The following is a 23980-nucleotide window of genomic DNA, read 5'->3' on the forward strand; positions in this document are numbered from 1 at the left end:
ACTGAACTAAAGACACCACACGTTCACTGCTGAGTATGATACTTCATCTTTCGAAGATGCACACAAATACTGAAATCGCATATCTTTTATTTTATTCAGATTATTCGGGTTAAGTAGTCTTAAATAGCTTCAGAAATGGGATATGTTGGGGAAATTAACATTATCAGTTTTGCTAGGTGTTTTATTTTGAAAAGTAAATTTTTTGTCCAAGGTGTAGTCTTTTCCACAGTGAAGTACATTTGATTATAAAATAAAAGTTGCACATAAAACAGTCCATTGTCACAGTTCATTCCATTTAATGGCCCGTAATAACCAAATTGTGTTGTAGTTTTTTTAAATTTTTAATATCTGGTAATATTTATATTATACAAATAAAAACGCCGGTTGAGAAACCTCATTGGTTTATTTTTGATCAGGCGTTTCCGAAGACGCTCTGTTGTGGGGTCCTCGCTCGCAGCGCTTCCTGGTCCACGTAATGAGAAGATCTCCAATATCCCATTTGACAGATAATGACATTTGACTGTGTTTATCGAAACGGATTTCTTCCTTTCATGTTTAGCAGTTGAACCTGGGCCATAGCCAGGTGACTGGAGCCGTTCTGAGAGCTACACGTCGCTTCAAACGGTACGTTTCGAGATTTAGTTGAGTAGCCAGCTAGCCTGTTAGCTTTAGCAGTGATGGAGTTGATCCTGAACAAACTGTGTTTACATTAGTTTTATGGCAACGTCAGCGCCGGTGATACCTTCCAGCTACAACATATGTATATTTATTCTTCGTGATATGTTAACAGAAGCACGGTGGTGTCGTTAAGACACTATTACAGCTCTAAGTGTGCTTAGTAAGTGGTTAGCATGCTAGCTCTGAAGAAATTATACATTTACAGGTCGAGTCTTTCAGGCTGCTCATAAAGACTAACATAATTTTAACGTTACCTGCCCTCATAAATAGCTATTGCTCCTGCAAGCAAAATTAAATGCATGCATTTTTGTACTTATTGGGCTTATTGTCAACACAAATGCTTCTTTTACATTGGTCAGACTGAACTGCATGTTCCTTGATGTCACATTATATTTCATTATAAGGTGAATTTGTAAGGCTACAAGGATTTTCTGGCAAAAACATAAAACTAAACTCTGGGGTAAACAGTATATGCTTATAAAAAGTGTTGTTACTTTGTAATTACAGACCGTTTTGCTTTGAATTTAACTAATATTACCAATGCAAGACTACAAGGTTGCAACGTGGTTTGTTTTATTTATTCAGGGTGGTGTCCAGAAATGCCACGATCACTCACCGTGCTCATGTACAGGTTGATGAGGGAACTCTAAAGTCCCAGAATTATCCTTATTTTCTTCATTATGTCAGTAATTTTGAGTTTTGAAAAGTAACACCTAAGAGTATTTTTAACGTTAGGATCGATGGTTTGTCCTTTAAAGGGGGAAATGTGTTAAAGTACATGTTTAAGATGTTAAAATGATTATAAATATGTATCAGCTGCGTCTGAACATGTTGTAAGTCTGCAAACATCCCATTTTATTCTCATTCTCTGCTGGTATGTTTCTGCCATTAGGATGCAAAATGTCTTGGCTTACTGACTTGGCTGGGAAAGCTGAAACCTTCCTGAATAAAGTGGACCAAGGAGCAGCCACCGCCCTGAGCAAAAGCCAGGCCAGAGAATCCTCCTTTTCGTCATCCTATGAAGATGAAGCCACTGTCAAAAGTGACTACATCTCTTCAGGGTACAAGACCGACTCAGCTGTGACGCATCATGCGTACGCGTCCTCTCATGATGCACTGGGATACATCTCCGCTGCGGCTGGCAACATAAAGAAATCAAATGCAACCCTGCTGGCTGGGACCGCCAACGTGGCCGGTGCTCCCTCTGGTTCTGGCAGCGGCGCTCCCGCCTCTGCCAAGACCTCGTCTGGTTTTGTCAGGCCCAAAAAGAGCGAGCAGGATGTGGACGATGACATGCTCTTTGACTTTCTGAACAGTTCTGACCCCCCTGTCAGCACCAGGAGGGATTCGAGAAGGGAGCTTGGGAAAGTGGCAAATCCAGTCACAGAAGCCCAAAACCCAACACCTCCCCTTTCCACCACTCCTCATACCATCCCCTCAGCCCCGTCTACGCCCCCCTCTACTCGGGGTTTATCCAGGGCCTCCAGCATGAGCTCACTGTCTGCTCACAGCAACAAAACATCAGAGGAGAGCTCTGCTAAAGAACTAAGCCAAGGTATGACCACTGCCACACTGATAATAGTTTTCTCCTTTCCCCCCAAGTAGCTTGATGTCTTCTTCACTGCCTTTGCTGGCACACTGCTTAATTATTTGGCAAATTATTACCACCTAAAGATCAGTGGAGTCGTGTGATATCATTCGTAGAACTGCGTTAATCACATACATATAAGTACTCATGTGTGAGTCATCATATTTCACTTATGCATGTATGTTCCTCTTGCCCACTACAGACACACCTGAGAGTTCAGACTCCGGCTTGGCTGCCCCTCAGGAGTCCAGCAAGCAGGAGCCTCCTCCTCCCACAGAGGAGCCACAGAGCCAGATTCTGTCCAGTCTGCGGCTGGAGAACCAGCTGCTTCGCAGTGAGGTGGTCTCCCTCAACCAGGAGATGGCCTCAGTCATCCAGAGGGCAAAAGACCTGCAGGATGGTAAGAGAAAAGACAAAACAGAAACACAACGGTGTTCATTTTTATACCTATCAGTCTGTTCTGAAGATGTTTTTTGTTTTTTTTTTGCTTGTGTAGAACTGAACCAGGCCCGCCTACGTGCAGACAGGTGGAACTCGGAGCAGTCCCACACTGACCGCAGTTTACGAGAACTTAGGTCACATGTTGATGACCTAACAGAGGCCCTCTCTGCCAAAGATGGTCAACTCGCAGTCCTAAAAATCCGACTTGATGAAGCTGATCAGCTTTTAAAATCCCGGAGTGTTGCATTAGAGGAGATGCAGAAGGAAAAGTCAAGGTACTCTTTGTGTCAATCGTTTTAAAGTTGAAATCACCCTTTTTTTTACAAGTTGGATAACAGTTTCCTTGTTTGTTTCTAGAATAGTGCAAGACCACACAGAAGGGAACAGCGTGCATTCCCAAGCTCTTGAAACAATCCAAGAGCGGCTGCGAGAGACTGAACTGGCTCTCAGGAGGGAACAGGACAGCTACCGGCAGATGCAGGTGCGCATGATATGATTCATCTTTCTTCACTCACTGCAGTTAAGTCCGAGATGGACGCATAGAAAGTATGAGACTTCCTAATCTTCTTTTCTAATGCAGAGTGAGTATGCCGGCCGCCTGTCCAAATTAGAGGCTGAGAGGCAGACCCTTGCAGAGACGGTGACTGCAACAGAGCGGAGAGCAGCAGAGGAGAAGCTCAGGCTAGACGACTACCAACAGCAACTGAAAAGTGCCAAAGCTGCAGCCGAGTCTGCCAAGCAAGAGTTACAAGACTACAAACACAAAGCTTCACGCATCCTGCAAGTAAGGCCCGCTGAAGCCTTCTAGAAATCTTTACAGGTTGCATCAATACTGTTGCGGTGTTATTTGTGGTTCTGTTTTTTATTCCTCTTTTAATGATGTTTTAAATGTTTTTTTTTTTTTTAGTCCAAAGAAAAGTTGATCAGCAGCCTAAAAGAGGGATCTGGTCTGGACACTCTAGACGGCAGTGGAGCCACGGCTGTGGAGCTGGAGGATCTACGTCATGAAAAGGAGATGCAGAGGGAGGAGATCCAAAAACTGCAGGGGCAAGTGCAAACGCTTAAGACGGAAATACAGGTGAGAGGCTACAACAGTGACTTAATGGCTGCTAGTTCAATTCTTTGAGAAGATGCCAGTGATTCAGCTGTAAATGGGGATCATTTAACCTTCAGGATTTGGAGAATCAGGCCATGGCAGATGCAGAAGCTTGGAGGGAGCAGCAGGTGCAGTTACAGGAACAGCAGGCCCTGCAGAGCAGAACCAAGCAGGAGGTAGAGGCCGAGGTGGAGCGTTACAAACATGTAAGGGAGTGATAATGTCTCAAAATAACAAAAATAAATTGTTAGAATGGAATAATTGCATTATATGAGATGTTTTGGGCTTTTTTGTAGGAGATGCAGTACCTTGAGGATGAGCACCATCGAGCCAAAAATACTCTGCAGAGCCGCATCAAAGACAGGGAGGATGAAATCCAAAAACTCAGGAACCAGGTCAGTGACTTTAACGGTATATAGAGAAAGGGGTGAAGTTTGACAGCGTGTGACATCTGGTTTGTGTGTCTTCCAGCTGACAAACAAGACTCTCAGCAGCAGCAGTCAAACAGAGCTGGAGAATCGACTCCACCAGCTGACGGAGACGCTGATCCAGAAACAGACGATGCTGGAGGCTCTGGGGACGGAGAAGAACTCCCTGGTCTTCCAGCTGGAGCGTCTGGAGCAGCAGCTGAAAAACGCACAGGGGGCGCAGAGCGGAGGGCAAGCCATCAACATGAGCGGCGTCGAGGGACCAGGTACGAGAAGCTGGCAGTTAGTTTGTTGGTTTTAGTGATTAGACATTTTGAGACACGTATTTAACATTTAGATTTCACTATTTAGGAGCACGACAAAGAAGCACACCTGTGCTCTTCAGTGACCAGGACAGTCCAGGAGTGTATGGCAAAGTACGCAAGGCAGCCAGCACTATTGACCGCTTCAGGTAAACCTTCCCCGTTCACTTCAAGCAGTTTTTAAACATCATTTTTGTGCTTTAATTACGTTGATTTTCCTTGAGAAGTATTGTCCATGGTGATAAATAGATTTTTTTTATCTCTCAGCATAAGACTGGGAATCTTCCTGAGGCGTTACCCTATGGCCAGAGTTTTTGTTATCCTGTACATGGTAAGTCTTTTTTTAAAAGAGAGACTTGTCATAAAACGTTCCTGTCATAAAACCTTCTAACTCATTCACCAACGTTTTATTCCAGGCCGTACTGCACCTGTGGGTGATGATCGTTCTTCTGACGTACACACCAGAAATGCACGGCCATCCTGACGGAAGATAGGCTTCAGTTTTACGGTTGGGTGCTTGAAGATGGTTTTCTACGGCCTTCAGTGATTGGAAGCTGCTGGATCGTGGGCTCTGGGACCTGCCTGTTTTGCACATATATGCTATGAATTAAAGACATTTTCTCTGATTTATCCTTTAACGTTTCCGACCGAAGACTGATAGTAGACGGCCGCGTTGAGTTTTAAAGTAATTACAGAGTGATATAATGTGTTGGTGGTTTCGTGAAAAGGACAACAACCTGTTCTTCTCATCATCTGCTTTCAGATCTGTTCTATTGAGAGATTGTATTTAACACTATGTATAAAAGAATCTTGTAATAAACAAGTTAAGAAACCACACAGACTGCCACTTTTATAATAAAACTGATGTAGTTTGATAGACCTCACACATAAAAGTCACTCTAACGGTCATAGTACAGATCAGCCTTTGAACACAGAGTATGTGAGTCTGAATAAAAAACACTCATAACTGACTTTATCGATGATGATTCATTCTCTAGGATATACAACGTTCATAGTGTTAAACCAATGTTTTTTTTTATTAACATGTACACAAACCATAAGCAGAAGAAAAACCACAACATCTCTGTGAATCTAATAAAAATTAATTTCAGTAAATATGAAAGAATGCATTGCATGGGTCTAGAATAGGTCACATTCTATTAAAAGTGCATAAAGTTTTGTGGCTTGAGTAGTTTCTGTATAGTTATAGTATTTTGTCTTATACTATAATACATAATGGGGGCTATTTAGCACATCGACACTTGAATATGTTAATTTTTTAAATAATAGTAATGTACGCAGTTAAAAAATATTGTCTGAGAAATTGTACATCTTAGACATCAGTTTTACCCAATTTATCCAATTTCTGTTTTCCTTTTATATACACCGATCAGGCATAACATTACAACCACCTTCCTAATATTGTGTAGGTCTTAGACTTAGACTTAGATAAACTTTATTCATCCACAAGGGAAATTGCTTGGTCACAGTAGCTTAGTTGTACATAAAAAAAAACACTCTTAAGAACCTCAGATAAAAAAAAAAAAAAGATTAAATAAAATAGAAATAAAAATAAGTAAAATAAAATCTAGTAAAATAAAATAAAAATAGTATAAGCAAAAATGTACAAATTAGCATATTAGCATATTGATACAAATGTACAAGAAATAGAGAAGGAAGAATATAAATTATATATACAGGGTAAGGTGTAAGGTGCAGTAGTGTCCATTAACATGAATAACACGGAGTTATCTGTTACAGAAAGGTGAGTTGTTGTACAGCTGGACAGAGAATGGTATCTCCATTGTGCCTCCAAAACAGTTGTGACTCATCAGAAATCATACCACAGATACTTGAGCAGTTTGGGATCTAGTGCATTTGGAGTCATTTTTATGTGTGTGTCTGTGTCAGGCTGCATCCTGCTGAGGATGGCTGCTGCCATCAAGGAGTGTCATTGCTATGGGGTGGGGGTGTCTGGTCTGGTCTAGGTGGGTGCTACATGTCTAAGTAACATCCACATGAATGAATGCCAGGTCCAAAAGTTTCCCAGCAGAACACTGAATTGTCACAAAGATGGTCAATGTTATTTACTTCAACTGTCAGTGGTTTTTATGTTGTGGCTGATCGGTGTGTATAGAGCTCTGGAAAAAATTAAGAGACCACTCCCACAAATGTTTCTTAAATCAGCATCTCTACATCTATGGCACCCAGTCCATTCCAGTGTTTGTTCGATTCCAACACAAGCCTCCTCATTCTACTTACTGAGACACTGATCAGGTGATCACCTGAACCAAATCTTACTTTATGAGGAAGATTATAAAAAACCACTGCTGTGATTAAAGATTGAGATTATCCCACCAATAATGATTTCTAAACTCTTCCTAAGTTAAAATATTAGTGTTGTGTTGTTTAAGAAATGTTTTCTTTGCATTATTCGAGGTTTGAAAACATTGCATCTTTTTTGTTATTTTGACCAGTTGTCATTTTCTGCCAATAAATGCTCTAAATGGCAATATTTTAATTTCAAATTTGAGAGAAATGTTGTCAGCACTTTATAGAATGAAACAAAAATGTTCATTTTAATAAATACATAGCAAAACCAGCAAAACTGATCATTTTGCAGTGGTCTCTTATTTTTTTCCAGAGCTGTATAAGTGTCTGGTTTTGGGACGCTCTCGTGGTTCGTGAACGCACCTTGGGTTTGTTGGTCCTCCAGCATCCCACAATGCACCGCGGCCGCGCTCCGTGTCCACGTCAAACCTGACAGCCATCGCCGCAGCCGACTTGATAATGGCTGCAGTTGAGGTGGCACTTTCGGGTCGCTGTGGTGTTTAGACTGGCTGAAAACTGGCGAATACACCTCTCACACTGACCGCGGGCGACACAGACTCCAGCATAAAGCCGTGATTTAATTTATTAGCAGCGTGACGTTGATATAATGCCGCTTAACTCGGTTGTCTTGACGAATTCCTTCAGGCTAACTGTCAGCTGTTATTAGCCGGGTTGTGTGCTAGCTTTAATGAGCGTCTGTCAGCCTGGAAACAGACTTTGTTACAGAGCATTAAAGTGTGTTATTTAAAAGTTAACAGCCTCCCTGTGGTTAGGAGTCTACAGCTGAGCTTAATGAGCAAGATATATTTATTATATGTCGAGTCAAAGCTAAGCTAGCCTCCCTGTCCTCTTCGGCCCTGCTTTGTTTTTGTTTGTTTTTTTGTGAAGATGTCATCGTGGCTGGGTGGAATCGGCTCCGGCCTCGGCCAGTCTCTGGGCCAGGTCGGCGGGAGCCTGTCCTCTTTCACCGGGCAGATATCAAACTTTACCAAGGACATGCTGCTGGAGGGAGTGGAAGAAGTCGGAGGTAAGGCTGTCCACATCAACACCATTTAACACACCTGAGGAGCAGAGAGTGAGACACTCAGCTGAAGTCTCTTTTAATAGACATGTCTTCCAGGTCCTGAAATACTTGTTTATATGAACAGACTGGAGACGAATATTAACACTTAACACAGTGCACTGAAAGACAGTTTTTTTAGAGAAACTAGACACAGCTAAAACTTATGATTGTAATGCAGGAATCCAGTTCTAATTATCAGCTGGCTGAGTTTAAATGTCTTTATTTGTTGACTGAATCATGAGTCAAAACAAATGCATTCTAATTTAAAAGTCTTGCACACAAATCTTCTGAAAGTTACGGTAGTCAGCATTTTTCCCAATAATGAAAAGACACGTGTTTTCATTTTGGAGGCTGTGGATTGTAGAACTGTACATCCTCCATTCATACAGTTTTAGAATTACCACCTTTCTGATGCTGTTTCAACATAAATTCAACATTGTAACAGTCGTGAAGGGAGATTTAGTGCAGGACTGAACTGGCAGCTCTGCAGGACGCACTAGTTTTCACTGGTGTTCCTAATGTTTTGTCAGGTCAGTTTGTATTGAATTTAGTATCGAAAGAGAAGAAGAAAAAGACCAATATTCACATTTGCATGAAGGGAATCAGTGGATCTTTGCTTAACTGTCCTTATTGTTTTACATATTTGCTATTTTTATACATATTTTCTTCATTTTTAATCACTTGTCTTGTGTGTTATTGTTGTATTCCCTACATGTACAGTGTGCGGTTTAGTTTACTGTAGAAAAAGCTGTATTTCAGGAGCACAGCAGATGTTGTAGGTTTGCGTAAAATCCCCCATTTCAACCTAAAATTATTTCCTGTAGGGTGCATTCTTTCATGCCAGAGAAAAAATAAATAAATTTAAGTGAAGACATGTTGTGCGACAAGAGGTCTTTTAAAGGACGCACAAAGACACAAGTCACTTCAGATTCATTTCTGTTTCCTGTTCCTTACGCAGCCGCTTCTTCCATCGTAAAATGCAACCCGGAGTCTTGTCTTAAAAAGCAAAGTAAAAGTACAAAATAACGTACTTTGACGTCGTCAGTCCGTTAGCTGTCGCTTCCGCTTCCACTGTCGGCAGAGTTTTAGATAACGGCGTGATGGCGACAGAGATTAAAGGCAGTGTTTCCAGTTTTAGGACAGAGCTGCTCAACTGAATTCTCAAATTCTGTTCACTTTTATAATTAAATGGTACAATAAGTGATTTACTCTGATTGCTGCTACCACCAGGTCGAAACTATAGTCTGGGCTACTGACTATTATGAAGTCAAAATATGGTGATTGAACAACCGAAAGCGGTTCATCACATTTATCTAATAAACTCAAATGTGTAATCCAATCTAAACAAACAAGACGATGAGTGATAAAACCCAGGCAGAAAGAGAACTTTGGCCACGGATATCCAACTCACAGCTCCCGTTGGGAAAAAAAAAAAACAAGTCTTATCACTGCAGGGAGGAGTTTTAAGGATTTAAACAGAGAGGACTTGAGCTGCAGTGAATCTAATGCCTTTGCTGAGCTTCGTTCAGCTGTTGGATCACATAGCTCTGGCAAGATGTCTGTAAAATGTCAGCCTGTTGGGCCAAGCGTGTTTGTTTGTCATGTGAGCCGGGTTAGGCTGAAGCACTCCAGTGTGCTGTGTGCCATGGTGCATAAACTGCAAAAGCATTTGTATTTTTTCAGACTCTCGTTAATGTAAATCTTTTCACACGGCCGTATATTCTCATTGTGTTAAAGCATGTGCCAGTGATATTATTGATCTTTTGTTTTCTTGTTGTAACCACAGATGCTGCCACAGAACTACAGGTTTCCAATTCCAGGTTGGCTGAAGTGGAGACTGCGTTTTCAGCTCAGAAATCTGAGGTTAGATTCTTTGCTCACTTTCTCAGTCAATGAATAAAACAATATTCCTTCCCCTCCACAGATTTGTTTGACCTTGTTCAGACTGTAAACAGATTTTTTTTTGCCATATTCAGATTAATGTTAGAAAGGCTCAACCTTTGATTTTTGCAAATCAGATTCAAATCACAGATTTCTAGAGTCTCTGTCCGGATGCTTGAATCATATTTCAAAATGTCTTGGGTCACTCACTAAGCCTCACTTCTAAATGGTTTCTATTATGAAAAATGTAAGATACCATAACTGTATCACTGTGATTTTAAGTGTCCATATAGAAGAATAAAAACTGAGTTGCCTTTAGCAACTCTCTAACCTCTAATACGACTGCTCTGTTACAAGAAAATGCAAATTTCCTGCAATTTTTTGTGCTTTTTTCAACTGACTCTTGTGTCTTTGTTGCAGCATGACAGGTTGAAAAAGCTTCATGCAGAGCTCGAGGAGAAGCTGGAGGCGTCGGAAATCCAGATTAAACGTCAGACTGCAGAATACAGAACCCTTCTGCAGCAGAAAGATGTGCGTAAATATGGATTTGAAGTCTGAGCAGACAGATGGCACATCACAAAGACAGGAAGGATAGAAACCATTTCAGACACATTGTTTGCTGTAACCTTAAACTGTGTTATAAAATAGGAGCATGCAGTGTAAACTTAGAGTTTAGTTTGCTTATCAGTCAGTGAGTCTTAAGGTCATCAGTGTATGTCAGTAATTTTCCAGGATATTAATACATATAAATTTCCAGAGTTTGTGCTTAGTTAGATAAACAGAACTCTAGTCTAGATTGTGGACACAACACTCAATTAAATGTTGGGTGTGTTTGTATTTGCCCAGGTGGAGATCAGTCATCTGAAAGCTCGGCAGAGTGGACTCCAAGAAGAGGTCCAGAAGCTGCAGCAGTCGGCCCAGTCCTCCTCCGCCGGGCCCGCGTTTCTGCCCGTCACCACTACTTCCTCCACCACTACCTCCTCCTCCTCTGCTGCTTCGTTCATGTCGCGCCCCCTAGGCTCCCACCAGGGCTTCCACGGCGACGAGGTCGACCTCAGCGACGTCCTCTGGTCGCAGCAGGAGATCAACAGGCTGTCGACGGAAGTCATGCGTCTGGAGGCCGAGGTGGCACACTGGAGGAGAATGTCTCAGGTAAAGGTTTTGAAGTGGATTACAATAAATTTCACAGATCAGCCATAACATTAAAACCACTGACAGGAGAAGTGAATAACATTGACTATCTTGTGTCAGTTCAGTGTTCTGCTGGGAAACTTTTGGACCAATATTCATTCATGTGGATGTTACTTAGACATGTAGCACCCACCTAGATCAGACCAGGCACCCCCACCCCATAGTTGACATCAAACTCTTTTCTTATAGGCCTCAACAGCGACAGGATCTGGTAACGGTGACCAGGGTGAGATTGTCAAACTTCAAAGGACTATTAAGGTAATTAGATAATAATGATAATAATAATATTCTGTAGTAGAATATAAATCTTAAATACTATAACCTGGACGATGCCGGTGTTTCGGAACAGGAGCTGCGAGACGAGATGAGTCGCGAGGTGGATGAACACCAGCATGAACTGGCAGCTCTGCAGGACGCACAGCGGCAGAAGTTGGCCGACGTCAGCCGGCGGCACAGAGAAGAGCTGGCTGAGTACGAGGAGAGGATAGAGGAGCTGGAGGAACAGATTCAGAGCGGTGAGCTTCAGTTTTTCATTTATTGTTGAAGTTTTTCACGTGAAAACTTCAAAAAATTTGAAGGTTTTTATAATTTTAATAGTGATTTTAATACTAAAATAAAAAAGAATAGTTTAAATAGATTACAATACATATCCTATTCATGCTGCTTAATTAATTTTCTCCAGGTGGTGGTCAAGCCAGCGCCACGTCAGATTCCTCCAAACTGCTCGAACTCCAGAAAACCATCCAGTCCATGCAGGAAGCAGCGGAGCAGCGTGAGAAGCAGCTGACCGATCTGTCTGCCAGTCTGGAGGAGGCACGGAGGATACAGGCCTCACTGCAGCTGGAGAAGGATGACGCCCAGGAAGAGAACGCCGGGCTGCTGCAGAACTACACGCGGCTGCAGACCTCCGTGGCCGAGCTCCAGACGCGAGTGCAAGAGCAGGAGGGGAAGGCTCTGCAGAAAGCCCAGCTAGACCACGAGATCCAAACGTTGAGAAATAACCTCACAGGTATATTTACATTTGTGTCTACCCAAATTAAAGTTTCTTAACACTGATACGGCCTTGCACTTCTTGCATATTAACTAATGTTTCCACTTTCCAGCTGCAGAAACAGAAATAGAGAGACTGAAAAACCTGCCTGAGGCAAGTATGACCATAATAAATAAGCTTCTGCATCCTGTTGCATAAACATGTTAGATTTATTTCAGGTTTAATGTGCAGGGTTTACTAATTATTTACCTCACTCTTTACTTCAGGTGGGACCAAAGGAAGAGGTCGAGCATGCAGACATCTTAGAACTGAACACCATAATTGGGGCGCTGAGAAAAGAAAAGGAGGTCCTAGAACAAGAAAAGGTTTGTTTGTTTTTGTTTAAAATGTCATATTTGTCGTGTTTTTATATTTTTTTCTATATATTTCCAAAGTGTTGTGTTAACAATAAGAGGAGCAAATGTTAGAATTCAAACTAAATGTTGGATAGTTTGATTGATTAGTTTCCTTAGACTTTCTGGCTCCTGACTTAATGGGATGGTTTTTTGTTTTGCAACGTTCCGTTCATAGCTTAATCTGCAACAAAGACTAGAGGAGGCAGAGGAACGAATAGTTGGCGGTAATGAAGCGGAGTCTGACGAGGCACTGGATCATCTGAAGGTGGAGCTGGACAGGAGAGAAAAAGTCCTCAGAGCTACTGAGGAGGAACGGGACACTCTGATGTCCGAGCTGGAGGAACTAGACCGGCAAAACCAGGAAGCAACACAGGTCTGACTCACCATAGTTTTTTCTTTATCTCATACACCGTTCAGCCACAACATTAAAACCACTGACAGGAGAAGTAAATAACATTGACCATCTTGTGACAATTCAGTGTTCTGCTGGGAAACTTTTGGACCTGGCATTCATTCATGTGGATGTTACTTAGACATATAGCACCCACCTAGACCAGACCAGGCACCCCCACCCCATAGCAATGACACTCCTTGATGGCAGCAGCCATCCCCAGCAGGATGCAGCCTACACACATACAAAAACGCTTTAGGAACAACTCAGAAAAACCTGGAGAACAGCACAAGGTGTTGACCTGGCCTCCTAATTCATTAGATTCCAGTTTAGACTTAATGAAATAAAACAAAATATTCATATTTTGCCTCATTTAGGACCAGATATCGTCTCTCATGCTGTATTAAATGTGTAAGGATATGTACTGAATGTTAAACCACAACAATGTTAACATCTTTCTTTACGTTTGATCCTTTCTTTAGCACATGATCTCAGTGAAGGAGCAGCTCTCTGGGCAGCTTAAAGAGGCCGAGGCAGAGCTGACAAGAATGACTTCAGAGCTCAGCGCAACCAAGGACCAGAAAAGGGCGCTGGAGCAAGAGCTGGAAACCCAAAAGGAGAAAATAAGCCAAAGTGCATTCACCCTCAACGACCTGCACATGGGGAAACAACAGTTGGAGCAGACGGTGAAGGAGATGAAGGAAAAACTGGGACATGCGCAGGAGCAGAGCCGGGACGCGAGGAGAGAAGCGACGGAGCTGAAGAAGGCGCTGCAGGAGAAAGAGGAGCAGTTATCCGCTGCCAAAGCAGAGCTGGATCAGGGAGGGAAGAGAGAAACTGAAACACAAGGAGCCAAAGATGAGCTAGCAAAGAAGGAAAGGGAGTTGTCAGACCTCAGAAGAGAATTAGATGAGATGAGGAGCTCTCATGAGAAGGCGATGTCTGAAGACTATGAGCTGAAGATGGAGAACAGGAGGTTGAAAGTAGAGAGTGAGCAGACTCTGGGTAAAGTTGAGGAACTGACCAAGCAGCTGAAGGAAAGCCAGTCTGGTTTTAACAGGCTTATACGGGAGAAGGAAACTCGCATTGAAGCTTTAAAGCTGGAGAAAAATCAGATTGAAAGTGAACTGACGCAGACTGAGAAGACTCTAGCGGAACAGGAGAAGCAGTACCAGCAGACCATCGATGAGTTGACCCGAGCTCGATCCATGAACGCCTCCGCTTTGCAGACTGAGCATGAACGCACCATCAAACTAAACCAGGAGAAGGACATGGAGATAGCTCAGCTGAGGAGAGACATGGAGCAGCTGGCATCGGACCACCGAGACACAAATGAGATGCTTTCGATCACAGTTGCAGGGCAGAAGCAGCTCACAGATCTGCTGCAAGAGAAGGATGTCTTCATGGAGACTGTGAAACAAAACGCTGCAGAATTACAGACTGAGATGGAGAACAGTATTTCAGCCGTGACCAAGGAAGCTGATGCTCTCAAACAGGTGCTAGAGGAAAAGGACAAACAGCTCGGGGGGATGAAGGAGGAGAACAGCCATTTGAAAGAGGAGATTGATCGCCTCAGGGATCAGCAGAGCAGACCTCAACCTCTCGCCGAGCCCAGGACTCTAGACATCATCACAGAGCTGGAGACGGAGATCTCCCAGCACAAATCCTCCAAGAGTCGGCTGGAAGAGGAGCTCCAGACTCTGAGGAGAACCATGGAGGAGCAGCAGGCTTCTCTGCTTTTGTTGCAGCAGTCTCTGCAGACCCAGCAGGGTGAGCTTGAACAGGCTCACGCTCGCCACCAGCAGACCACACTGAACTATGACAGACTCATCCATGCCAGGGATGAAGAGATAACCCTCCTCCAGCATCAGCTCAATGAGAGTCAGGGCAGAGCCAACTCTCCGCCTATGCAGGGAGAGGTTATCCTGCAGGAGGACAAGACCCAGTCTCTCAATCAGGAGAACGGTAATGAGAAACACGACCTGTCTAAAGTTGAAATAGAAAAACTGGTGAGGGGCATCAAGGAGAAAGAGACTGAGATCAGCCAGCTGAACGAGAAGAACCTGTCGCTGACCAGGCAGCTGGATCAGCTGGTGGTTTCCCGCGATGAAGTGGGCAAGCTCTCCCAGGTGATCATGCAGAAGGATCTGGAGATTCAGGCGCTTCATGCCAGAGTCTCAATGGGTGGAGGACACAACCAGGATGTCATATTCTTACAGCAGCAGCTGCAGGCGTACGCTGTGGAGAGGGAGCAAGTCCTCGCTGTGCTCAACGAGAAGACCCGAGAAAACAGCCAGCTCCGCTCTGACTATCACCGCCTCATGGATATCATGGCAGGGAAGGAAGCAGCCCTGTCGAAGCTTCAGCAGGAGAACCAGCGCCTCTCCAACATGAGCGATCCTTCGGGAAGCCAAGAGATGTTCAAGGAGACCATCCAGAACCTGTCTCGAATTATCAGGGAGAAGGACATTGAGATTGACGCGTTGACCCAGAAGTGCCAAACCCTGGTGACCGTCCTGCAGTCCTCGGGAGGAGAGCCCGGCGCCGGCTCTGGAGGCGTCAGCAGCAACCAGTTCGAGGAGCTGCTGCAGGAGAGGGACACCCTGAAGCAGCAGGTGAAGAAGATGGAGGAGTGGAAGCAGCAGGTGATCACAACGGTCAAAAACATGCAGCACGAGTCGGCGCAGCTGCAGGAGGAGCTGCTCAAACTACAGAGTCAGGTCTCGGCTGACAGCGACTGTAGCTCCAAGCTGTCGGTGGACTATACTCGACTCATCCAGAGCTACGAGCAAAAGGAGAGGAGGCTGGGAAGTCTGAGTCTGGAGCTCGCACAGGTACAGCAGACCATCACCCAGCTCAGCTCCACCAAGGATGTTCTGCTGGGTAAACTGGACAGCGTGGCGCAGACTCCTGAAGTTGTAGTGGCTCAGTCTAGCGGCCCCTCTCTCACAGCTGAAGCCCCGAGCCATTCCACAGTTTCACCTGTAAGCGACGAGAAGCTGCAGGAGGAACTAATGCAACTCCGAGCACAGATCGCCGAGAAGGAAAACATAATCAGGACTCTACAGGAGAACAATCACCGGCTCTCTAACTCGGCATCTGCCTCGGAGAACGAGCAGAGAGGTCAGGCGGAGGAGGCTCGGCAGCTCCGAGAGAGACTGGACGCCCTGCAGAGGTCGGTGAGGGAGAAAGACTTGCTCATAAAAACCAAAGGAGACCAGCTCAATCAGGTCAGCGAGTCTCTGCGTAACCGTGAGAATGACAATGAGGTGCTGAAGCAGGCCGTCACCAACCTCAAAGAACGCGCCCTCATCCTGGAAATCGACGGAAAGAAGCTGAAGGAAGAGAACGAGCTGGTGGCTGCACGCTCTCGAGAGAAAGAGTCGGAGTTCAGAGCGCTGCAGGAAACCAACATGCAGGTTTCCCTCCTGCTCAGAGAGAAGGAGTTTGAACTGAGCGCGGTGAGCGAGAAGGCTGCAACTGTGGAGAAGATGCTCAAGGACAGAGATCAGGTCAGTCATTTTTGTTCTTGCGTTTCGTTGCATGCTTCCTGACGTAGAAAATCCATCCATCAGTGTCATTTTAGACTGAAAACTTCATTTTCCTTTCATCCTTTATTCTTCAGTTGTTTATATTTATGTTTTACTTGTTCATTTTGTGACTCAGGGTAAATCTGGTGAGCTGAATCAGCTCCTGAATGAAATGAGGTCAATGCAGGAGAAAGCCGTGTTGTTCCAGCAGGAGAGGGATCAGGTGATGATGGCACTCAAGCAGAAACAAATGGAGACCACAGCCGTACAGACTGAGGTAGGAGGATAGTATTCACTCACCTTTAATTCTGACTTTGAAGGCAATGCAGCTGTTTGTTTTTTGGCCAATATTAAGATAAAAACCTTCACACTGTGGCCTTAATTTAATTGTGTCATATCACAGTATTGTTTTGCAACGCATTTCCAACAAATTCCCAAAAACTCTTGATGTGCATTGACATGACAGTCCTTTAATTAGCCAACTGTCATTCCTGTTGTTTACAGCTGCAGCACGTGAGGGACAAAGAACAGCGCCTCAACTTGGAGCTGGAGCGGTTGCGTAATCACCTGTTGGAGATCGAAGATTCGTACACGAGAGAAGCCCTCGCCGCGGAGGACAGGGAGGCCGAACTGCGCAGGAGGGTGGCGATGCTGGACGAGAAACTGGCCACGTCCTCTTGTGCTGTGGAGAAATCCAGGTTAGAATAATGCGCATTTAATAAAAACAAAGTAAGAATACAGCTTTAAGTACATTGCATATACACCGACCAGCCACAACATTAAAACCACTGACGGGAGAAGTAAACAACATCGACCATCTTGTGACAATTCAGTGTTCTGCTGGGAAACCTTTGGACGTGGTATTCTTGTGGATGTTACTTAGACATGTAGCACCCACCTAGACCAGACCAGGCACCCCCACCCCATAGCAATGGCACATGGCTGCTGCAGTTTAGGGAACAGATTAGGAACAACTAAAAAAAAACAGCACAAGGTGTTGACCTGACCTCCAAATTCACTAGTTCCCAAACTGATCAAGTATCTGTGGGATGATCTACGGAGGCCCTTCCCCTCAACCCATAGGACCCAAAGGCCCCCCACTAACAACATCCTGTTGCCAGACACCACAGGATTTTTGGAGGCACAAGGGAGAGGGTGGTGTATGTCCCACATTAAACTGGTGGGGTCCCTCAAGGCTCTATCTTAGAGCCCTTATTATTTCCTGTTTATCTCCTTCCTCCTTTGGAATATCACATATTTTAACATGCATCTGGTAAAGACTGGGGTTGCTGATGTGTCCTGAATTAAGTTGAGTCTCTGATATCAAATAGTGGAGTCTTTGTGTGTCCCAGCTAATCAATTTCAGGATTGATTTTAAGAATTTTCTCCAATCTTTTAAAGCATTCAATAATCAAACTACTGCCCATCACTGCTCGACATAATTGGTGTAGCCTTACTAGAAATTTATCAGTATCACCTTGCAAACTAAGATTTACTTGGTGTCTGTTGTTATTTATAATTAATTATCTATTTTTCAATGTGGAAGGTTACCTAGACGTTTCTGTGCAAATCTGTTTTAATCATGATTGAATGTCATTCCACCTGTGTTCCTGCTTACCCGGCCTCTCTTCCTCCAGCCAACAGGCCAGCATGCAGGTGGAGTCTCTGCAGGAGCAGCTGAGCGGGGTGGTGAAGCAGAGGGACGAAGCGCTCGCCCAACTCAGAACCTCTCAGGATCAGGTCAACCAGTATGCAGTGTCGCTCTCCAACCTACAGATGGTGCTAGAGCAGTTCCAACAAGGCAAGTGGGCACAGGAGTCTTAGCTTTACCTATTATGTTGAAGTACTTCCCCTCATGTTTTCCTCAAGAGTGTGGGCCTGTAGCCTGTTCAATCAACTGTGTTTACATTTTTGTGAGGCTGTGGTTTGTAGTGCTAGTGTTTCTATTATTTTGACAACCCTATTTTAATTAGTGGGATACGCTAAGTTACAGAAACTCTTTTGTGGTTTAAAAGCACCACAAACCATGTTTCTGTCGCTGTTTCAACACAAACTGGCTGATTTAGTGCAGGACTGTTATATTAAAATGGATTCTACCTAAAGTTTTGTCGAATGAGTGTATTTAATGTCTCCTTCCCCATCAGAAGAGAAAGCCATGTACTCGGCAGAACTCGAAAAGCACAAGAAGGAGAAGGAGGAGTGGAAAAGGAAAGCTCTGAAGCTGGAAGACCAAGCATCTGCTCTCCAGGTAAGGCCATCAATCAGTGAATGATCAGACAAATCCATTCAGTTTATTTATATCCCAAATGTGCCAGGGCTCAGAAGGTGTTATATGATTTGTTACACCTGCATATTTCTTGACGACAGTTCACAGATGAATGAAAACAGGTCGAGATAAACGTTCCTAACTGGTGTTTTCTCTTCAGTTGAACCTGGACGAAGCCAATGCCGCTCTAGATTCAGCGTCTCGTCTCACCGATCAGCTCGATCTGAAGGAGGAGCAATTGGAGGAGCTGAGGAGACAAGGTGGGCTGCACACATGTAACATTATGAGACTGGAAACTCTTCTTTTTTTATTACAGTAAAATAAAGGTGTCCTTTTGCAGCTGTTGTAAAATAAATATCTTTTAGAGCTTGGGTTAAACCCTTTCTCTGAACAGACTTCTTTTCTCACCAAAGAATGAATAAGAGACAAAATAATTAAAGCCCCTTTACATCATGGGTTGTAATCTATTTTTTTATGTCCCACTCAGCAGATTTTCCTCTTAACAGATACGAGCATTACCTCACAGCAAATTCTCAGACTGTTTTCTTTTTTTAACAGCTCTCTGGCTGTTCGCTATTTTCCAGACGTGATATGAGAGGCTCCATATTTGCTTTACAAATCAGTGACATATAGGAAAATATATATATATATATATATATATATATATATATATTATGTCTATTAATAGAGGCTTAGCTGTGAGAACCAACAAGAAACTTAACTTTGCCATGACCCTGCAGCATAGCCCTAGTATAAGCCAAACATCTCAAATATATCTGATGCATCTGTGTTTTCTATATGGATGTGGAAAAGTCTCCTTTTGGTTATAATTATATGATTTTAAAGCCGTTTCTCAAGTTGCATTGCTGTCCAAAACAAAAAAATTAAGTCTTCTTGCTTAATTTCTTCAACTTAAATCCTAAATTATGAGTTAAACTGCGAGTTAATCCTTTTACTTTACAGTATTTTGTGTTTCCATACAAAATAATTTGGTCAGGAGACAGTGGTCAAACTTCTGAATCTTGTTTTTGATGATAGAAACCTCCTCTGGTGTCCTGGTGGGGAACCTCAAGGCTCTATCTTAGAGCCCTTATTATTTCCCGTTTATCTCCTTCCACCTTTGGAATATCACATATTTTAACGTGCATGTTCTGGTAAAGGCTAGGGTTACAGGTGTGTCCTGAATTAAGTTGAGTCTCTGATATCAAATAATGTAGTCTTTGTGTGCCCCAGCTAATCAATTTCTGGATTGATTTTAAGAATTTTCTCCAATCTTTTAAAGAATTCAATAACCAAACTACAGCACATCACAGTTGTCTAACTTCTGAATCTTGTTTTTGTGCTGCTGAACTTTGCAAAGCTTTCGTTAAAGCACATTTTTCGTGCTGTGGATCGACTGTAATGTTAACGCAGAATGCTTCAGAGGATTTAATGAACTTCTCGTCACTCTGCTTGTCTGTGTCTTCGCTGCAGTGGATGTGAGGCAGGAGATGCTGGAGGAAGCGCAGAAGAAACTGATGAACCTTCTGAACAGCACGGAGGGAAAGATAGACAAGTGAGTTCAGTCCTGTCTTAAGTCTAACATTGTTTTATTCAGTGTAATTAGATTCTGATTGAATACAGTCATGGTTTTCATCTCCCACAGTTTTAAGAGATTTTAGAAAGTCACTCTGCAGTAAAAAATGTCTCCGTTTAAAACGTTGGTATCAGTTTGAGACAATCACACTTGTAAATGTTGCTGTCCAGTTAAAACTACACGTCTTTACATTTGATTATTTAGATTTATGAGTTGGAAAAAAAAAATGTTCCTGCATCTTTATCCACAATACATGGTTTTTGGAGGAACTGTTTTCACAGCACAGGAACAGTCATAAGAAAAAAAGTAATCCTCCAGCCGGTAAACCGTTTGAATGAATAAAGTTTCTCTGGTAAACAGATATAACGGCCGATGTACTCAGGCCCTGGATCCATCCACGTCTTTCAGGCCTTAAATCACGACACCATAAAACACGTCTGTCCGTGTTGTTTGGTCTGCAGGGTCCTGATGCGTAACCTGTTCTTGGGATACTTCCACACGCCGAAAACCAAGCGCGCCGACGTCCTGAGGCTCATGGGCAGCGTCCTGGGACTGAGCCGAGAAGATGTGGATCAGGTGAGAGTTTTGTGGATTCGAACGGTTCGGGTTTTAGGCGACTGGTGTTAATAATTAAATATTTTTGATAGCAGTCTAAGAGTCTGTGTTGTAAATATGATATCGTAGATACGATAAATCAGTAGACGAATGGATGCCAGAATACAAATAGTCGGTCGTGCGGCAGCAGCAGCAGCTGCGTTGGAACACATGTGTTTCTGGATAAAAAGTGAGGAATAGAAGATTATGGAAATACTTTTCTACTTCCTGTCCTCTTAATGTCTCATTATTGCTTTACATTTGCATGAGGACATGTTAATATACGTGAGTTTATAATGGGTAATTTACCAAAATGTTAAAATGAGAATTAGATAAAGCTAAAGAAGCGGGAAATGGGAGACTTTTAGCATACCTTAGCTTAGCGTAAAGACTTAAAACAAAGGGAAGCTGTTAGCCTATGGGTGAATCCTGCAAAATACAACAAGTTGAAGGTTTTATTGTGTGCCTTTTAGATCAAGTCCCATGTTTCCACCTCTAAATTAACTCTGCTGTGGCACAATCTTGTGCGTGTGTGATCTAAATCGCAATCTTTACAAAGCTGTTTTTTATGTCAGGGTGCTCGCGTTGGCACGTTCTCTGTTTGTGCCCCATCTGCCAAAAAGCGAGTACAGTTTGGGTTCAGTTTAATGGTTGACTTTATTATTTACATACGATCAATGGTCGCCCCGACCGTGAGACAACAGGCCCTTTGTCAGTTTTTTTTTTTTTTTTTTTTTTTTAAACTGATTACTTGGACGAGCGTGTCCTCCAGAGACGATCCAAAAACTGCAAAACTCTTAACAGGGAATTTTTACCTCCAGCAGCCCCCGAGAATCTTCTCTGAGCTCAGCCCTGCAAAAAAAGAAAGTATTTTCTTATCCAGATCTTCTGGCAGGAGCCCTGTGGGACTCCATCCAACGATTCCAAAGTATATTACCCAACCCTCTTAAAGGAAAACAGATACAGGGTGAGGGACGAAAGCGATTACAACTCCTCTGAAGACCCTTTTTTTTTTTATATATCATTTTTTTATTTTGTTGGAGTCCGTTGTACTTTTTTTTTTTTCCTCTTCCCCTCATCTTCTGTTAATGCCGTTTAAATTTTCCACTAAACTCGTGCTCCCGGCAGCCAAGTGTCCCACAAAAGTGGCCGACTTTTCACAATCTCTCCCCCTCCCTCACGTCCAATACGCTCTTTACATGAGGTCCATCCAGCCGAGTCCTTCCAGGGAAACGATGTTGATGATTAGGGAGTATGAATGACTTCTAGGAGTGTGGGCTGTCTGCGAGGAGTCGGCGCGCCTGCTCTTCAGCTTAACTGGGAACATTTTCAGAAAGTGGTGGCAAGCCGAACGGAAACAGAAATAAGTTGACCACTGTTTGAAGAAACCAACACTTGAATATATCATTTACTCTGCTGGCTCTGCTCGTTGTTTTGTTTGGTTAAATCAGAGTTAATGACTTCTCCTTTTGGGCATTTTATCATAGCGTACAAGCATTTATCTACAGTTTCCTCATCTCTCATTTGCAGATGCTGGAGGAGGACGGACGGCACGGCGTCACTGGATGGATGTCGAGCTGGCTCGGAGGCAGGGGAGCACAAAGCGTCCCGAACACTCCGCAGAGACCCACCAGTGGCCAAGGGCTCAACACGGTAAGAAACAAAGAAGGTCTTTGAAGACGGAAAGGAGGGCACATGTAACGAGTCCGTGACATCATGGTAAATCGAAAAAATCAAGCTGAAACAAGGGAATCTGGACTTGTAGGGTTTCTTGAAGAAATGTCATCCAAGTCTTTAGTTCTAAAAGACTGGAGAAGCAGATGTTCCTGTTGAAACCTAAACTGCACCACCAGTCTTTAAGAACAGAAGCTACTTGGATGAAGCGTCTTCAGGACACTCTGCAGGTCCAGTTAAACTTTATCAGTTGATCACACGGCATCAGCATAACATCCAGTGAAACCAAGAAGAAGAGAGGCGTATTAAATATCCAAATCACAGTTTTCTGGAAGCTGGACATCCCACATTGTCAAATTGTGGTTCATGCTACTCATCATCCTCATCGTCGTCACAGCAACGCATTAAAATAAGTGGAAACCTTCTGATGTTGAACTTGGCATCACATAAAACGGAGCAAACAACACGCATATATATCTGCAGGACAAAAGAATAACAAAAGAATAACCAAAGGGTTGAATATTAATGTGTATTAGCGTGTAAAATAAGCTCAAGTGTCGTCATTACAACAATTTAACTCCAGCGCAAATAAACGTTTAACATATTTGGTAAGAAAAATTGCTCGCATGTGTTTTTAGCCCCACAGGACTTTAGAGGAATTAGCTGCCTGGTTCATAATTTAGTGCAGCAGCAAACTCAGAGAGAGAATCAGGACCCGGTCCAACTGTAATCTATCAGTGCTCGTGTAGGGATACACGCTACTGGCATCGGATTAGCAGCTATGGCTCATCACTGTGGGCATGAAGGATTTCACTGTATTGATTGAGTGAAATGAGCTCTGTCCTGTCCCTTCAAGTCGTTGAGATTGAAATGTTTCCTCCGTTTTTCATTTATTAACTCGTGGCGTCAGGCTTTGCTCTCCTTTAAGGTCACTAGCCATCTCTGTCCTGTCTCTTGCCGTTGCAGTCCTTCTCAGAGATGTTCGTAAAGTTCCTGGAGATGGAGTCGACCCCTTCGCTGCCCGCGCCGAGGCTCCCGGTCCACGACATCAAGCCTCTGAGCGCCCCGCCTTCGAGGAGAACAGGCAACACCGCCTCCAGCACCGCCGCAGGTAAATGCCGCTTCCTCCTCTTCGTGTTCTTAATCGGTCATGTCAGACCGGAGGCGCCGCTGCTTCCTCAAAGATATCGAACTTAATTTAAATTTAAGCTTCTGTCCTCACAGGAGCCGCAGCGGCCGCCGGCAAGCGAGCCGGAGACTCCAATCCGTTCCTGGCCCCTCGCTCCGCGGCGGTGCCCCTGCTGGCTGGTTCCAGCTCCGGCGGCTCGGGAGGTCACCTGCTGATGAAGCCCATCTCTGACGCTCTGCCCACCTTCACACCTGTGCCGGTGTCGGCCGAGGCCAGTGGCGGAGCCGTGCTCAAAGACTTATTGCAGCAGTGACCGGTCCCGTGACGAGTGCCAGACACATGTGTTAATTCATCCACTTAAAGTTTTACACTAAATAGACTGAGATGTTTGAGCAGTTCTGCTACTTGTTGCTGCTCTTTTTTTTTTTTTTTTTT

General features: G+C 43.7%; 2 protein-coding genes across 2 annotated transcripts; both read left to right on the forward strand.

Annotated features, from left to right (window-relative positions):
* Nucleotides 1-303: 303 nt before the first annotated feature.
* On the forward strand, nt 304-5698 carry golga5 (golgin A5). Its single transcript, XM_084575164.1, has 13 exons — nt 304-624; nt 1571-2233; nt 2469-2666; nt 2763-2982; nt 3065-3188; nt 3288-3491; nt 3615-3785; nt 3881-4009; nt 4100-4198; nt 4275-4497; nt 4583-4682; nt 4801-4864; nt 4950-5698. The coding sequence occupies exons 2-13, from the start codon at nt 1579-1581 to the stop codon at nt 5025-5027; spliced, it is 2265 nt and encodes a 754-aa protein (XP_084431290.1). The 5' UTR covers nt 304-624; nt 1571-1578; the 3' UTR covers nt 5028-5698.
* A 1633-nt stretch (nt 5699-7331) lies between these two features.
* Nucleotides 7332-23954, forward strand: trip11 (thyroid hormone receptor interactor 11). The gene is made up of 21 exons (XM_084575185.1): nt 7332-7891; nt 9714-9790; nt 10229-10339; nt 10655-10960; nt 11189-11257; nt 11349-11514; nt 11682-12008; nt 12103-12143; nt 12257-12355; nt 12561-12758; nt 13259-16288; nt 16443-16583; nt 16811-17004; nt 17944-18107; nt 18451-18554; nt 18733-18832; nt 20046-20127; nt 20610-20724; nt 22273-22395; nt 23383-23527; nt 23641-23954. Exons 1-21 carry the CDS (start codon nt 7753-7755, stop codon nt 23856-23858), a joined length of 5949 nt encoding a protein of 1982 aa, XP_084431311.1. The 5' UTR covers nt 7332-7752; the 3' UTR covers nt 23859-23954.
* Nucleotides 23955-23980: the final 26 nt, after the last annotated feature.

The sequence above is a fragment of the Chelon labrosus genome (genome assembly GCF_963514085.1).
Source record: "Chelon labrosus genome assembly, contig: SCAFFOLD_54, whole genome shotgun sequence".
Classification (NCBI taxonomy): Eukaryota; Metazoa; Chordata; class Actinopteri; order Mugiliformes; family Mugilidae; genus Chelon; species Chelon labrosus.

Coding starts and splice junctions, on each gene's coding strand:
- golga5 (XM_084575164.1), top strand. CDS start 1,579: ATGTCTTGGCTTACTGACTTGGCTGGGAAAGCTGAAACCTTCCTGAAT. Junction 2,234..2,468: donor TGCTAAAGAACTAAGCCAAG/GTATGACCACTG, acceptor TGCCCACTACAG/ACACACCTGAGAGTTCAGAC. Junction 4,683..4,800: donor AGCACTATTGACCGCTTCAG/GTAAACCTTCCC, acceptor TTTATCTCTCAG/CATAAGACTGGGAATCTTCC.
- trip11 (XM_084575185.1), top strand. CDS start 7,753: ATGTCATCGTGGCTGGGTGGAATCGGCTCCGGCCTCGGCCAGTCTCTG. Junction 9,791..10,228: donor TTTCAGCTCAGAAATCTGAG/GTTAGATTCTTT, acceptor TCTTTGTTGCAG/CATGACAGGTTGAAAAAGCT. Junction 17,005..17,943: donor TGTGCTGTGGAGAAATCCAG/GTTAGAATAATG, acceptor CTCTTCCTCCAG/CCAACAGGCCAGCATGCAGG.